The sequence below is a fragment of the Crocuta crocuta genome, unplaced genomic scaffold, assembly GCF_008692635.1.
Source record: "Crocuta crocuta isolate KB4526 unplaced genomic scaffold, BGI_CrCroc_1.0 scaffold64, whole genome shotgun sequence".
NCBI classification, from domain to species: domain Eukaryota; kingdom Metazoa; phylum Chordata; class Mammalia; order Carnivora; family Hyaenidae; genus Crocuta; species Crocuta crocuta.
In genome coordinates this window covers 15896456-15909141 of record NW_027530640.1, presented here as the reverse complement: position 1 = coordinate 15909141, position 12686 = coordinate 15896456, and the positions used below count along the sequence as shown (strand labels likewise).

The window sequence follows — 12686 nt, the reverse complement described above, 5'->3', positions numbered from 1 at the left end:
CAGTTCTTTTTGCCTACAGATACGATATTTCCTACTCATCTCAACTGGACAATCTTACCAAAACTACTGGATATAAAACTGCCCCTTGGTAAATGTGAAGCCATCAGATCCTTTCAAACAAATATTTTACATTATTGAGCATTCAAATGACAAAAAAGGGCCTTTATAATGTTGAAAGTATCACACATTATATCATTAGTCATTACTGCTCAATGCCACAGGGTTATCTAACCCAGAAAAGCCAAGCAAAACTGTTCATTTTTTAATGCATACTTTTCTTACACAAATCGAAATTAATACTTTTCTATTTCCTTGCAGCTCACCAAGTTGTAGGGCTCCGCACCATATCCCTCTATTTAAAGAAACAAAGATATTTCACCTCACTGGCTAGAGAGCAAATTAATGAGAACCGAATCCCATTTTCCATTTGCATTTCAGGACAAATTTGCAGCTGCAATGTCCACAGGAAAGGTTTTCCACTGGACATAACTAGATGCTTACACTGTAAGACAATGAGCCACAATTCCCAAACAGTTCTTGTTGTGCTTTGCATCATAGGCCAGCTCCCCTTCTGACTAAGGGATTTTCAGAACTGCAATGCTTCTCCAGGTCTCAAGTCTCCCCATGGTTTATATTTTTATTCCTTATGTAACCCTACACCATGGTTTTAACTTTATGCTTCTATAACTCTGACATCAGTACACCCCTTGGCCTTACCTAACGTCTCTGCTGCTCCAGGGTCCCCTTTACAGGAAAGTCACCATTACCAGAGCCCACTTCCCCTTTTCTCTATTTAGCTGCCTAGTGCTATTGATCTGGACAGTCTACAATATTGTCTAAAACACAATATGCAATGGCTCCAAGGCATTTTCTTTTTTAAGTTTATTTATTTTTGAGAAAGAGAGAGAGTAGGGGAGGGGTAAGAGGGAGAGAGAGAATCCCAAGCAGGTTCCATACTCTCAGCGCAAAGCCCAACATGGGGCTCAGTCCCACAAACCATGAGGTAATGACCTGAACCAAAATCCAGAGCCAGGTGCTTAATTGACCGAGCCGCCCAGATGCCCCAAAACCCAAGGCAACTTGTGAGCCATCAAGTTGTGTATAATGGGTTGCCTTCCATTTTCATCATTGTAACTAATTCACAGTCACATTATATTAAATATACTCAGAATAAAAGATCAGTATTAACTGGGGTGGGAAAATGTTATGAATTTTCTACTTTGGATTGTGACTGATGAATGAAAGTAGAAAGTATCAATTTCTTCCCATGAGCGGGTCACATGGAACAGCCCTGCATTAATGCTCGGATTTCTTTCTACTGCCACACAGCACAGCTACTCACAGTGTGGAGCGAGATGTCTGGTTTTCTTTTTTAGAGAAATCTGAATGATCCTATTGTCAGTGGCATGCTCAATAGCCATTTTCTGTCACCATGATGGAGAATGTTCTCTAGGTTGAGATTCATAAAAGATTATTCTAATTCTGCAGTCACTGAATATATAATTTAGGTTGTATTCTTAAATTTCAGTTCTACCTCATATTAGCCTAGGTTCTGAATACCACAAGTCAAAAACGAGGTGGAGGAAAAAGCACTATTAACGACTTCCATGATGGAATAGCCAGGGGAAGAAAAGAGTTACTAGACCTGGAAGCTTTTGGGGGTGTTTACTTTTACACATATTGTGTTTCAAGTAAAATACATAATTTGAATCTCCTTTTTAAAAACCTTTTGGGGGGGGGGCGCCTGAGTGGCTCAGTTGGTTAAGCATCCAACTTCGGCTCAGGTCATGATCACATGGTTTGTGGGTTCGAGCCCCATGTCGGGCTCTGTGCTGACGGCTAACTTACAGCCTGGAGCCTGTTTCAGATTCTGTGTGTCTCCCTCTCTCTCTGACCCTCCCCTGCTCACCCTGTTTCTCTCTCTCTCTCAGAAATAAATAAAACATTAAAAAAAGATAAAGGCGGCTTATAAAACTATAAATAAAATAAATAAAAACCTTTATGGATGTGTTTGATTATTTTAAAATGCATAGAATCAACATGCTGGGCAAAGTGTACAAGGGAAGTAACAGAAAGAATCAGGTGGTTTATTTAAAGAAAGCAACTGTGTCTCCTCCATCCAGTATTTCTAGCCATCCTGGTAATTACTAACACTTCCACAGCACTGACTGGGTGCCAGGCATTGTCATAAGCACTTTATATATAGCAACCCATTTGATTCTCAGAGCAGCCCTGTGAGGCAAGTACTGTGTTCACCTCCATTTAAAGGTGAGGAAAATGAAGCACAGAAGCGAAATAATTTGCCAGTGATCCCAATAGCTAGGGATTCAACCTCAAGGAGTCTGGACTTCAAAACCCAGGCCCTTAATTACCATGTTCTGCTGCCTAGGAGGGGATGGAGGAGGAAATGGAATATCTGAGTGGTAAGAGAAATCAGAAGACAACCTGGCTGGTCTCATAATATTCTTTGCATACCGGTACAGTTCTCTTCCTACTGGAGCTACTTTCTCTATTTTGGAGCACTTTTTTGAATCCTGAGTCCCTCCTAGGTTGTTCCTTAAACCCTGGCCACACCTCACTTTCAGTTTGCTCCTGCTTGGGTGAACCAATTTATAGGAGACCACTGGAGACTTTGCTGCTGCTCAGTGTTTTTCTCCGTCCCTTTGGGCTAGAATCTGGGTAGGTGCAGGTGCTAAGAGTCAATCTTTTGGTAAGATTTCCAATTTGTATGTAAAGTGATTATCTGAGTGCCCGCCCAAAGCACTCAGTGGAAGTTAGGAAAACTGTGGTTATTATTTAAAGTACCATCATTCCATCACTGTTCTCTAGTTGTTCTGTTAAGAGATAATGTAAAGCATATGCAAAACAGTGGCATCTGTGACCATAACAGAACTCTGTAGTGGGCATCTATTATTTCTCATTCTTCTGAAAACTATTTTTGGAGGACCTACATTTATTCCAGGTACTGTGCCAGGTATTGTGATGAACATGAAAGATACAATTCCTATCTTCACAGAGTTTACAGATAATGTTTAAGAGACAGTTAAATAATCAAGTATATTACAATAGTATTTGTACCACAGTAAGGAAAATAAGGTTCTTGGGTCAAAGAAAAGGGGTCCCCAATCCAGATACGATGGGCTAAGAAAGGCTTCCCAGAAAAGTTAATCTCTAGATTGGGACCTGAAGATTTAGTTCATCAAAGCAGGTGGAGGAGAGTTCCAGGCATAGAGAACATTACGTACAAAATGCGCATGTACATGACAGCATTCAGGAACTTTAAGAAATCGAGTATAGCTGAAGTTGGAAATGCAAAGGGCAGGATGGCAACAGAAGATTCTGGGGAAGGAAACAGTGCCCATTTCATAAAGGGATGTGATTCCTGGTAAGGAGTTTGCATTTATCTATAAGAATAGTTGTGAGGCAATGGAAAAACTTCAAGCAGGAGTGACATGATCAAGCTCCCATTTCAGAAATCTCACCATTTTTGCAGCAGGGAGAATAGATCTAAAGGGGATTACACTGAATTTGAGGTAGGGAAAACAATTTACATTTCTTTGTAGTGGTCTGGAAAACCGTTGGGAGAGGGGATCGAGGGGACGTAGCCACTGGTTGACCTGAGCTGGACCAGGCAAATCAGAAGCTTCTCCACCCCTCCCATGTGGATGGAATGCAATGTGCTTTCTGTTGGACTTCCACGCTCCCAGAAGGTGCTCCAAGGACACAGGCTTGAGATAGTGATATGGTGTTGAGACCATCTGGATGGTTTATGTCACTGAATCCCATTAAGGCCTCTTTATAAACTTAAGATTTGGCAGATGGGTCCAGACGTCTATTTATTTTGGGGAGCCTGGGTGGCTTAGTGGATTAAGCATATGACTCGTGATTTCGGCTCAGGTCATGATCTCATGATTTGTGAGATTGAGCCCCATGTCAGGCTTGATGCTGATAGTGTTTCATTTCACTTGGGCAGCTCCCACGGTTACGAAGCAACAAAAAGCAATGTTAGTGGTCTGGACCAAGGTAGGATCAGTGGTGATAGAGAGAAATGGATGGAATTGACTGAAATGAGGAAGAAACAGTAGGACTTGCCATAGGCAGGGAAGAAGGAAGAGTCAGGGATGCCACCCAGGCTTCATTCTTCCCGGGGAAAATGAGTGACTAATGATGCCAATTACTATGATAAGGAACACAAGAAGAGAAGAGGTTTGGGAGGATACAAATGAGTTCAAGTGGAGCTCAACACAGTTGAAAGAATCCAAGAATATAAAAATTGAATAGCCAGGAGGGGAACTTTCTCACCCAAAATGATTCCTCTTCCCAGTCTACAGGACCCACTGTACATCTCAGTAGGCTCATTGCACCCGTGATATTAGCCCCTTTTAATGATAAGAACAACAATGGAATATTAGATAGTTCTTGAATGACTAGAAAGAAAAATAAGGGTTTCTTTTATTGCCTTCTAAAGCAAATCAAAAATTAAAAATGGACTTGCCTTGGGTGAAATAAAGGGATTAAGAGTAGAGTATACTTATTCTGATGAGCACTGAGTAATATATTAACCTGTTGAATCATTACATTGCAAACTTGAAACTAATCTAATACTGTATGTTAATTATACTTCAAGAATTTAAAAAAAGGAGATTTCTTGATGGAAATACTGAACTTGAATCTGAGCTAATCTCTAGAATCTAGAATCTAGAGTCGAGATCTAATGAATTCACAGGAAATGTAAGGTTCAGGGAAAAAAATGTTTTAATGAAATTGCAAAGATCATATAGATGGATGAGTAAAACCAGAGTGCTGGATATTGAACATGGCAAACAATTTGGTTTCTTCAAACAGACAAATTTAAAAAAAAAAAAAAGGAAGGGAGGGAAGAAGGAAAGAGGAAGGAAGGGAGGGAGGGAGGGTGGAGGGAGGGAGGGGAGATTAAAAGAGATTTAAGGGGTGCCTGGGTGGCTTAGTCAGTTAAGATTCTGACTCTTAATTTTTACTCAGGTTATGAGATCAAGCCCCACATTTTGGAGCCTGCTTAAGATTCTCTCTCTCTCTCTCTCTCTCGCTCGCTCTCGTAAATGTAAGGTATACATTTTGCTATTTTGTTGCATATGGGTTAAATAAAGTTTTTTTTAAATTTTTTGAATGAAAAAAATAAGTAGTGAAGAAAATGGATAGACCTTATTTGAACCTTGATTCAAGAAGCCAACTTTAAAAAATATTCTAACAAAATCAAAGAAGTTTTAACATCAATTAGATATTAGATGATATTAAAGAATTACTAATTGTATCTGTGATAATAGTATTGTGTTATATTTTATTTTCATTTTGTTTTAGAAACATACAGAATTGTATCTGTGGATGAATGAAATGATTGATGTCTGAAATTTGCTTCAAAATAATGCAGTGCAGACAGAAGGAAAAGTAGGTATGAATATTTGTAATACAAGATTGCTCCTGTGATGTTAATTGTAATTGTTGGAACTGGGTGTCTACATTTGGATGCATTTGAAAATTTCTGTATAAAGTTTTTTTTTATTGACTTGCCAATAAATACAGTATTTGAGGAAAGCCATAGCAAAGAACAAAGAAAAAGAGCAATAGTCAGTAAAGATGCAGAAACTGAGGATCCATGTATCTTTTTCTGAAGAACTTTCTTCTCTACATTGGATACATAGTCTCTCCATTGTTCATGTTGGAGGTGTTCCAAATGGCACATTCTCAGCTACTTCCGTTTCTAATTTCTTTGAGAAGATCTTACCCTCATTAGGCTGTCAGGAACATATTTGGTCTTCTCTTTCCAGTTGTATATATATTTTTTAACATACTGAGGCACTTAAGAGCAATCTCAGATGCCTCCTCATCCTGCCCACATGCTGACACTTCTCTTGCTGCCAAATTCATTCAGCGATGCTATGGGCCTAGGAAGAAAGTACCTGAATTGCCCAAAGGGCTGGGCTCAGGTGACATATATTTTTGGCATGAAAGTGAAAATAGTGTAATAAAATATTTTAGTAGCATGCTTCTATCACTGTTATATTGAACCCAGTGCTCAGATCACAGCTCCTTAAAGAGACTGAAAAAACTTCTATCCATACACCTATCCTTTGTCATCACTATTACCATTCCATATCTGCCCATGCGCGGGTCCAATTCAACTTCATGGCAAAGCCTTATATTTAAATTGTGCTATATTTTTAAGTTACAAATTAAGAGGCCTCATGTCTTGAGAGTAGTCTCTTCAGGATGCAGTCACCTGGGCTACAACTATCAAAGGGTTTCTTATGTACCAAAACCCCTGAGAAAAGTAACACCATGCCGTAAAAGTGTTTTAAATATACGGCAGAAGAGAATTTTTACTGACAATGGAGAGAAAGAACTTGAAAGCAGGAATGACTGAAACAGGACTAAAAGAGAGTATCTAAGGTGGAGAAGACAGAAAAACAACACAGGAAGAAGAGAGGTAGGTGGTAGTGAAGACTAATCCTCACCGTTTTGACTACATTGCTCTACTGCTTCATTTTGAACATGCCAACATCATATCTCTATGGGCAATAAAAATAGAAGTTATCTTTAGTATCTTTTGAAAACCATTAGAAAAAGAGCTAGAATCATTTCAGGATAGATGTATTTCTTCCTGTTAAGAACACACCCTCTTACTGAAGCTTCTAAAGTCAATGTTGGGTAAATTATTCACGGTGGCCACAACCACATATTTCTTCCTAATACAAGATCATGCAGTTGAATTCTGAGAAATCACTTTCTGACTGACTTTTTTCCAGCACCCCATCTAAGTCAACAGCCCTGAAGTACTGTGTACTGTGAAAATTTTAAAAAGGAAAGTTCATTTAAAGTGGAATTCAGATCTCAGAATGGGAAGTTCTCACACCCTAACACTTGTCATCAATTGCAGGAATATATGGTCCTTGTAAGTCCGTACTGCTTTACTATCCTTGCAGGAGGAAGAAAGGTTTTCTATTCTCCCCAGTAGCAGCCCTAGCCAATAAGAGACTGTCACAACTCAGCCAATGAAAAGCCATTATACTGAGAACCCTAGATTATTTCAATAGGCTTTTTGTTTATAACAGCCCTTCTCAAATGCCCACCCCCCACTCCTTTCTTCTATAAAAGAGAATTTTCCTCCTTTGGGCTTTCCTATGGTTTTGCTATAGTTTACTTCCCTATGGTTTAGCTATAGCTTGCTGGTCCTGAATTGCAATTCTCTATTATTCCCGAATAAACCCATTTTTGCTGGTAAAATAACTGCCAGCTTCATTTTTAAGATTAGCAGTACATAGAGCAATTTAGAGAGTTTTGTGGAAACGATCCTTTAAATTTAAGGAAATGAAGTAAAGAGAAGAAAGATTAAAACACACCGACAAGCAGCAATTTGTTGAAAAGGAAGTGAGTCGGTGTCTCTACTATAATTCACAGAACTCAGAGTGGAATGTTTTTGGAGTATGCATCCTATGAATTAAACTTCCTACTTGTCATGTTATCACAGTTTCATTAGAGGCAAATTCCTTTGAATTTGAGTGTTTCAGGCATTTGTCTGAAGGAACTCATTCATGAGTAAGATTTTAAAAACTGTGCATAGTTCACTCCAACCAAGAACAATCTTCTCACTCTCGGGCATTGGAAGATGGCTCTAACTAAGAGGTTCATTTATTTTTCTGCACCTGTGATTTTGTTCTTAACTGGTGTGAAGTGCCACTGAATATCTGGTTCAAAATCAGGACTTCTGTTTTCCAAATTACTGAGCTCCCTTTTCATTTGCAGGTGAGTCAAGAAGGCATCCTCTATTTATGTTACTGCCTTCTATGTAATGCTTGAGGAGAAAAGAGAGGTAGCTATTTAACAAGTGGAGTGGGAGAGAAGGAAAGCTATCTTAGCATTGTTTTAAAACAAAGGACATATCTAAAATGCTTTATGAGGCAATCCTAGCTAGATACTTCTTTTCTGTTCTTATATTAATCATACTTTCCTAGATGCTGATAGGTGAATCATAATCCATAGTATCCCACATATCATATTTGGTGTATCGCCATTAACTAAACACTCAGTCTACCTGATGTTGACCATCAACTCTAGGTCTACATCAAGTTTAAATAAGGCAAGAATCTAACCTGTTAACAACTGACAGGGAAATTTCGGTCTTTCAATTTCCCCTTGGAAAACTTGGAAGAAAATAGGGCAAACAGGGAAAGAAAGGAGTCTCTCCCTATGACTGTCAGCCACCATATGTAATATATTCATTTCTCACTGTTCATTGTTTACTATGTTATGGAACCAGGAAAAATAACTTCGTATTATCCCTGGGTTATTAGAAGTGTCTGATTGCTTGGAGTTAATTCTTTGGATCTAAGGAGTTTGTATATACAGTATAATTTTTTCAACCTAGGAGCAAGTTGAGTTTCTTTGCAAAGAGCATCTTTTTTTGTTGTTCTTGTTTGCTGGTTGGCTGATTGATTTTTTTTTTTAAGGATATGGAGGTGCTCCTGGGGACACATGCTACCCCTTCCAACCTCTCAGGTGGTGATTCCAACGCTCTGCTCACACAGTGCACAGCGAAGCTAGAAGCTATGTGCTGGGCAGTGCTAGGCAGGGCTAAGCAGCACTAGGCAGGGCTGGGCGGGGCTAATGTTGGATGAAGAGCATCTTTGCATAGTCAACTTCCTGCTTTAGAGCACCTCCCATAGTTTCGGCCCATTAACCCGAGCACAACAGCTTGATGAATTAATGCTTATATAGGCACAGTTGGCAGCTTCTAATTAAAAAATTATGGTTAAGCGTCTGCACAGAGGCTGTGCTGCACCCTAGAAAGCCAGCTGTCAGTTTCATTGGTCCTAAGACAGAGGAAGAGTTAATACTTAGCTCTAGATGTTACATACGAAGGGAAGTATATCGTATACAATATACGTACTGTGCAATATGAAGTTGCATTGTGCTTGTGCTAGCCCGTCCATTAGTGACGGGAGCAAACTGCTCCCCTGCAGCCTCTCAGCAACCCGACAAAGAAGGAAGCAATTATATGGTCAGCAGAGCAGAACGCGTCCAGAGCAATTTAAAGAGGACACAGTGTTAGATGGATGAGTCTTTGATGAACACACGAATGTCAGTGAGCTAGCAGGCAAATATGTTTCAGGTTCTGGGTCTCATTTAGATGAGCAAGTGATAGAAATCTAATGTGGGCTTTTTACAGGTGGTTATTGATGGTGCGTTTTCACTGACTTGCCTAATGCTTCTTAAGATGCTGTTTTCAAATATTAGAAATTGGAGAACAAGGCAAATATCACAAACCTAGGTTTGAACTCTTTCTAAGATGCATTTTTCCCAAAAGTTAGGAACTGATATTTTTTCTACAGAATTACAGATAATGTCAGATTCCTTTATAGAAGGCTGAAAAGCTAGTGTCTTATCTCAACACCAGTGGGGAAATTCACCCAAAGAAATAAAGCTGTATCTGGTGACTAAACTCCAGTGTAGAGGAAGATATAGATTATAAAGGCCATTGATAGGTTTGCTGGACCAAATAATGCTTGTTATTACACATCAGTACGTTCCTGAATTGATAGCCGATTTCATTTTTCTCCACAGGCTGTCCTTTCCACACAATCCATGTGTCCTCACTTCTAAAAACCGAATGTGGGATACCTCAGCACAGAACAACTCAGCTTGCCACTGGCCTCTTACTAGGGTTCCCAGCACCATCTCCACAGGAGTAAACCCAACTGGAGGCAAAAATCAGTCCAAGAAATTCAGTCATACTTTCATGTTTTTTTAAAAAAATAGACATTTTAATCTCCCAAATTTATGGATTTGCCTTAAAATAAGAATAGAGGAAACCAAATTTTAACGCGGACACATTTCTTATGGAATTCACTTCACCCAACTCCCAGGCCCTGGTGAAAACCAACTGTTAAATCAGGCACTAAACTACAGACTAACTTACTGCTCTCCCTCCAGAGATCAAGGCTTACAGTTTATTTAGAACAATGCCATTTCATAAAACAAAGCAACCTGTACCTTAAGTCATCGTTAAAGCAAATGGACCGACCTCTAAGTGTTTATTTAAAATGCTTCCCCAGAACAATTGTTTCCATTCCTTTCTCCCCCTCCCATTTCCTTTTACGTCAGTAATTCTATCACCTCAGCTGTCTGAAGCTACTTGGTCGTGATTGACAATTCTCAAAGATCTAGTTCCTTTTAGGTGGATCATAAACGAAGTTCAGTATGATGAAGTCGGCTGTGCAACTCAAGTCTCAGTACAAAATGCTAAAGAATCAAATAGATTTGTAAAGCCTATAAAAGCAAGTTTCAGACTTGGTGGGGGAGATAGGGGGTCTTTTTATCAGTCTATACTGCCATCTATCTAAGCAAAACCACATCATTTGGTTTAACATCCATTTGTGTTTTCAAAGCCCCTAATGAAAGCAAGTCTCCAGCAACTGGCTTAACAGATCCCAGAGTTCCGATAACAGAAATGGACAGCACCACCACATTCACTCTGAGTCTGCCAGTCTCCCGTGGACCAACAGCCAAGTTCTAACCATCGTCTTATCCTTACAACTCGATATCTGGCAAGCAGACACACACATCTCCTTTCATTCCCCGTATCACCTAAACCAGTATCATTTGCATCTTGTGATTTCGGAGGCCTCTGAATATTCTGTGATGTCATTGATAAAACAGATAAAAGTTGCTTTGATAAGACATGAGACCTGAATTATAGACTCTAGCATTCTAGCTATACCTCAGAAGTTTAAAACAAACAAACAAACCCAAATAATATTCCTTAGACAGGAATGAACATGCAGACAACAAACATCTGTAGAGAGAATTGATACAGATGAAAAATAGAACCCTTTGTACTTACGGTAGAAGACATATTCAGTGTAGCTTGACCAGATCTTGTCATCTGTATATTGGTTGACAAAAGATGCTGTCACCGAGGAGTTACAGGCCACCATGTGGAATCCACACTCTGACAACATATCAAATGCCCTTTCCAGATGCTTGAATTTGAGATAAAATCTGGAGGTGTATCTTTCTGGGGCTCGGTCAGGGTCTCTGCTCTCATTCAAAGTTTCTCCAAAGACCTCTTTTGCCAAGGAAATCCTTCCACAAACCAAAATCCGAGGAACTCTACGAAACTTGGCATCTGCCTGCCCCTCTCTGCCCATGGTGCAGGACCCCCTGTAACCCACAGTAATGAAGCCCCACTTGCGGTCCACAGGGAGCACTGAGGAAGGAGGGCAGATTCTCGTGTCGCTTCCTTGGGAGGCATCTTCAAAGTCACTATGGCAGAATTCGTCCGGGCTTTGCTTGATCTCATCGGGGGTCAGGAGTTTGACCAAGTCTGGGAGCTGGAAGTACTCAGCTTCCCTTTTCAGTCTTCCCCGTTCTGGAAAGTGATCAGGCAGGACCACCTGCCTGTCCCTGAGATAGTCCAGAATATAACGGAACAAGAATCCATCTCTGTCAATGAAAAACCTTCCTTTGGAGTCCTTGGCTAGATCGTTAGCCGTGTCTCTCTTTGGGGAAAACATTTTCCACAGGAAGGAATGAGGGATGCTTATTAATGTGGAATGGCGGGTGAAATAAACTTGACCACCAACATTCAGCTCCACGACCTCAGGGAAGGAGTTGGGAACTGCAGCCCCTTGTTCTCGAGGATAATAACGACTACAGTTTCCACTCAAAGCCATTGTCCCTTTCTTCTTTTTCTTCTCCTATTTTGATTTGAAGGTGCAATCCAATGGAGTCACAGCCTTATCCTTTGCATCAACTTGTCAAAGAGGGAGAAGGATGCTAACTTGTTAAAAAATGACCTTCTCTCTTACCCCAGTTTTTTTTTCCCCCAAGCAAGCAAAATTTAGAAGAGTCCACAGGTGAAGTGATGCTGCAAAAGTAGTTTAAACCCTGGCTGGTGGTGAGCTGTTACTTCATAGAATATAATCAACTCATCTCCATCCGATCTGCCCCAAGCTCAGTAGGCAAGGCAGGCCAAGTCCCCAATTACTCAGAGGTCTGTCTGAAGGAAAAGAGAGAAAATTATTTCCTCAAACCCAGCATGAGTCAGAAAAAGAGACACCGCTGGAAAGAGGAGAGGGAGGGAGAGGGAGGGAGAGAAGAAGGGAGGGAGGGAGGGAGGAAGGAAGGGAAAGATTATTTGACATAAGCAGCCTGGAACTACCGATTTCAGCCATTCTTCAACTAAATCGTGGCTTCTTTCAAGCTATTTTGTGTCTACATGTTTACCCATATGCCTCTGTCCCCAGCAATTAGCATTAAAAATATTTGTATTTGTATTTCTGCCTTAAAAAGGAATACAAGATTTTCAACTTCCAAAAGGGGATTTTTCCTCCCTGCTGAACAGGAAAAGCAAGAAGTCTCGGAACTTACCTTAGTGAGGGCTGGAAACCCAGCTCCTGTGAAGAAATACCCATTTGCAAAGCAGTCAGAATCCACAGCCACCGTCTGGAGCTTGTCAAATCCCGAAGAGGTAAAGGACAGAGGTATCAATGAAAAGTGCAGGAGAGATGTGCTCTTAGAAAATAATATTTATATATATATATAAATATGTATATAAATGCATATCTGTATGTATGTATATAGGTATGTATTCACTCCCGATCTCAAGTTGAACCAAGTCACAAAAAAGTTAAAGCGTGATGAGAGGTGGT

The 12686-nt window shown here is 40.1% G+C and overlaps 1 protein-coding gene across 1 annotated transcript in view; it reads right to left on the bottom strand.

Annotated features, from left to right (window-relative positions):
* KCTD16 (potassium channel tetramerization domain containing 16) overlaps positions 1–11708 on the bottom strand; it is a 250544-nt gene extending 238836 nt beyond the window's left edge. The window contains exon 1 of the mRNA XM_077768958.1: positions 10877–11708. Within this exon, the coding sequence (XP_077625084.1) occupies positions 10877–11708 (832 nt within the window). The remainder of the gene's footprint in view (positions 1–10876) is intronic.
* Between the last annotated feature and the right edge of the window lie 978 nt (positions 11709–12686).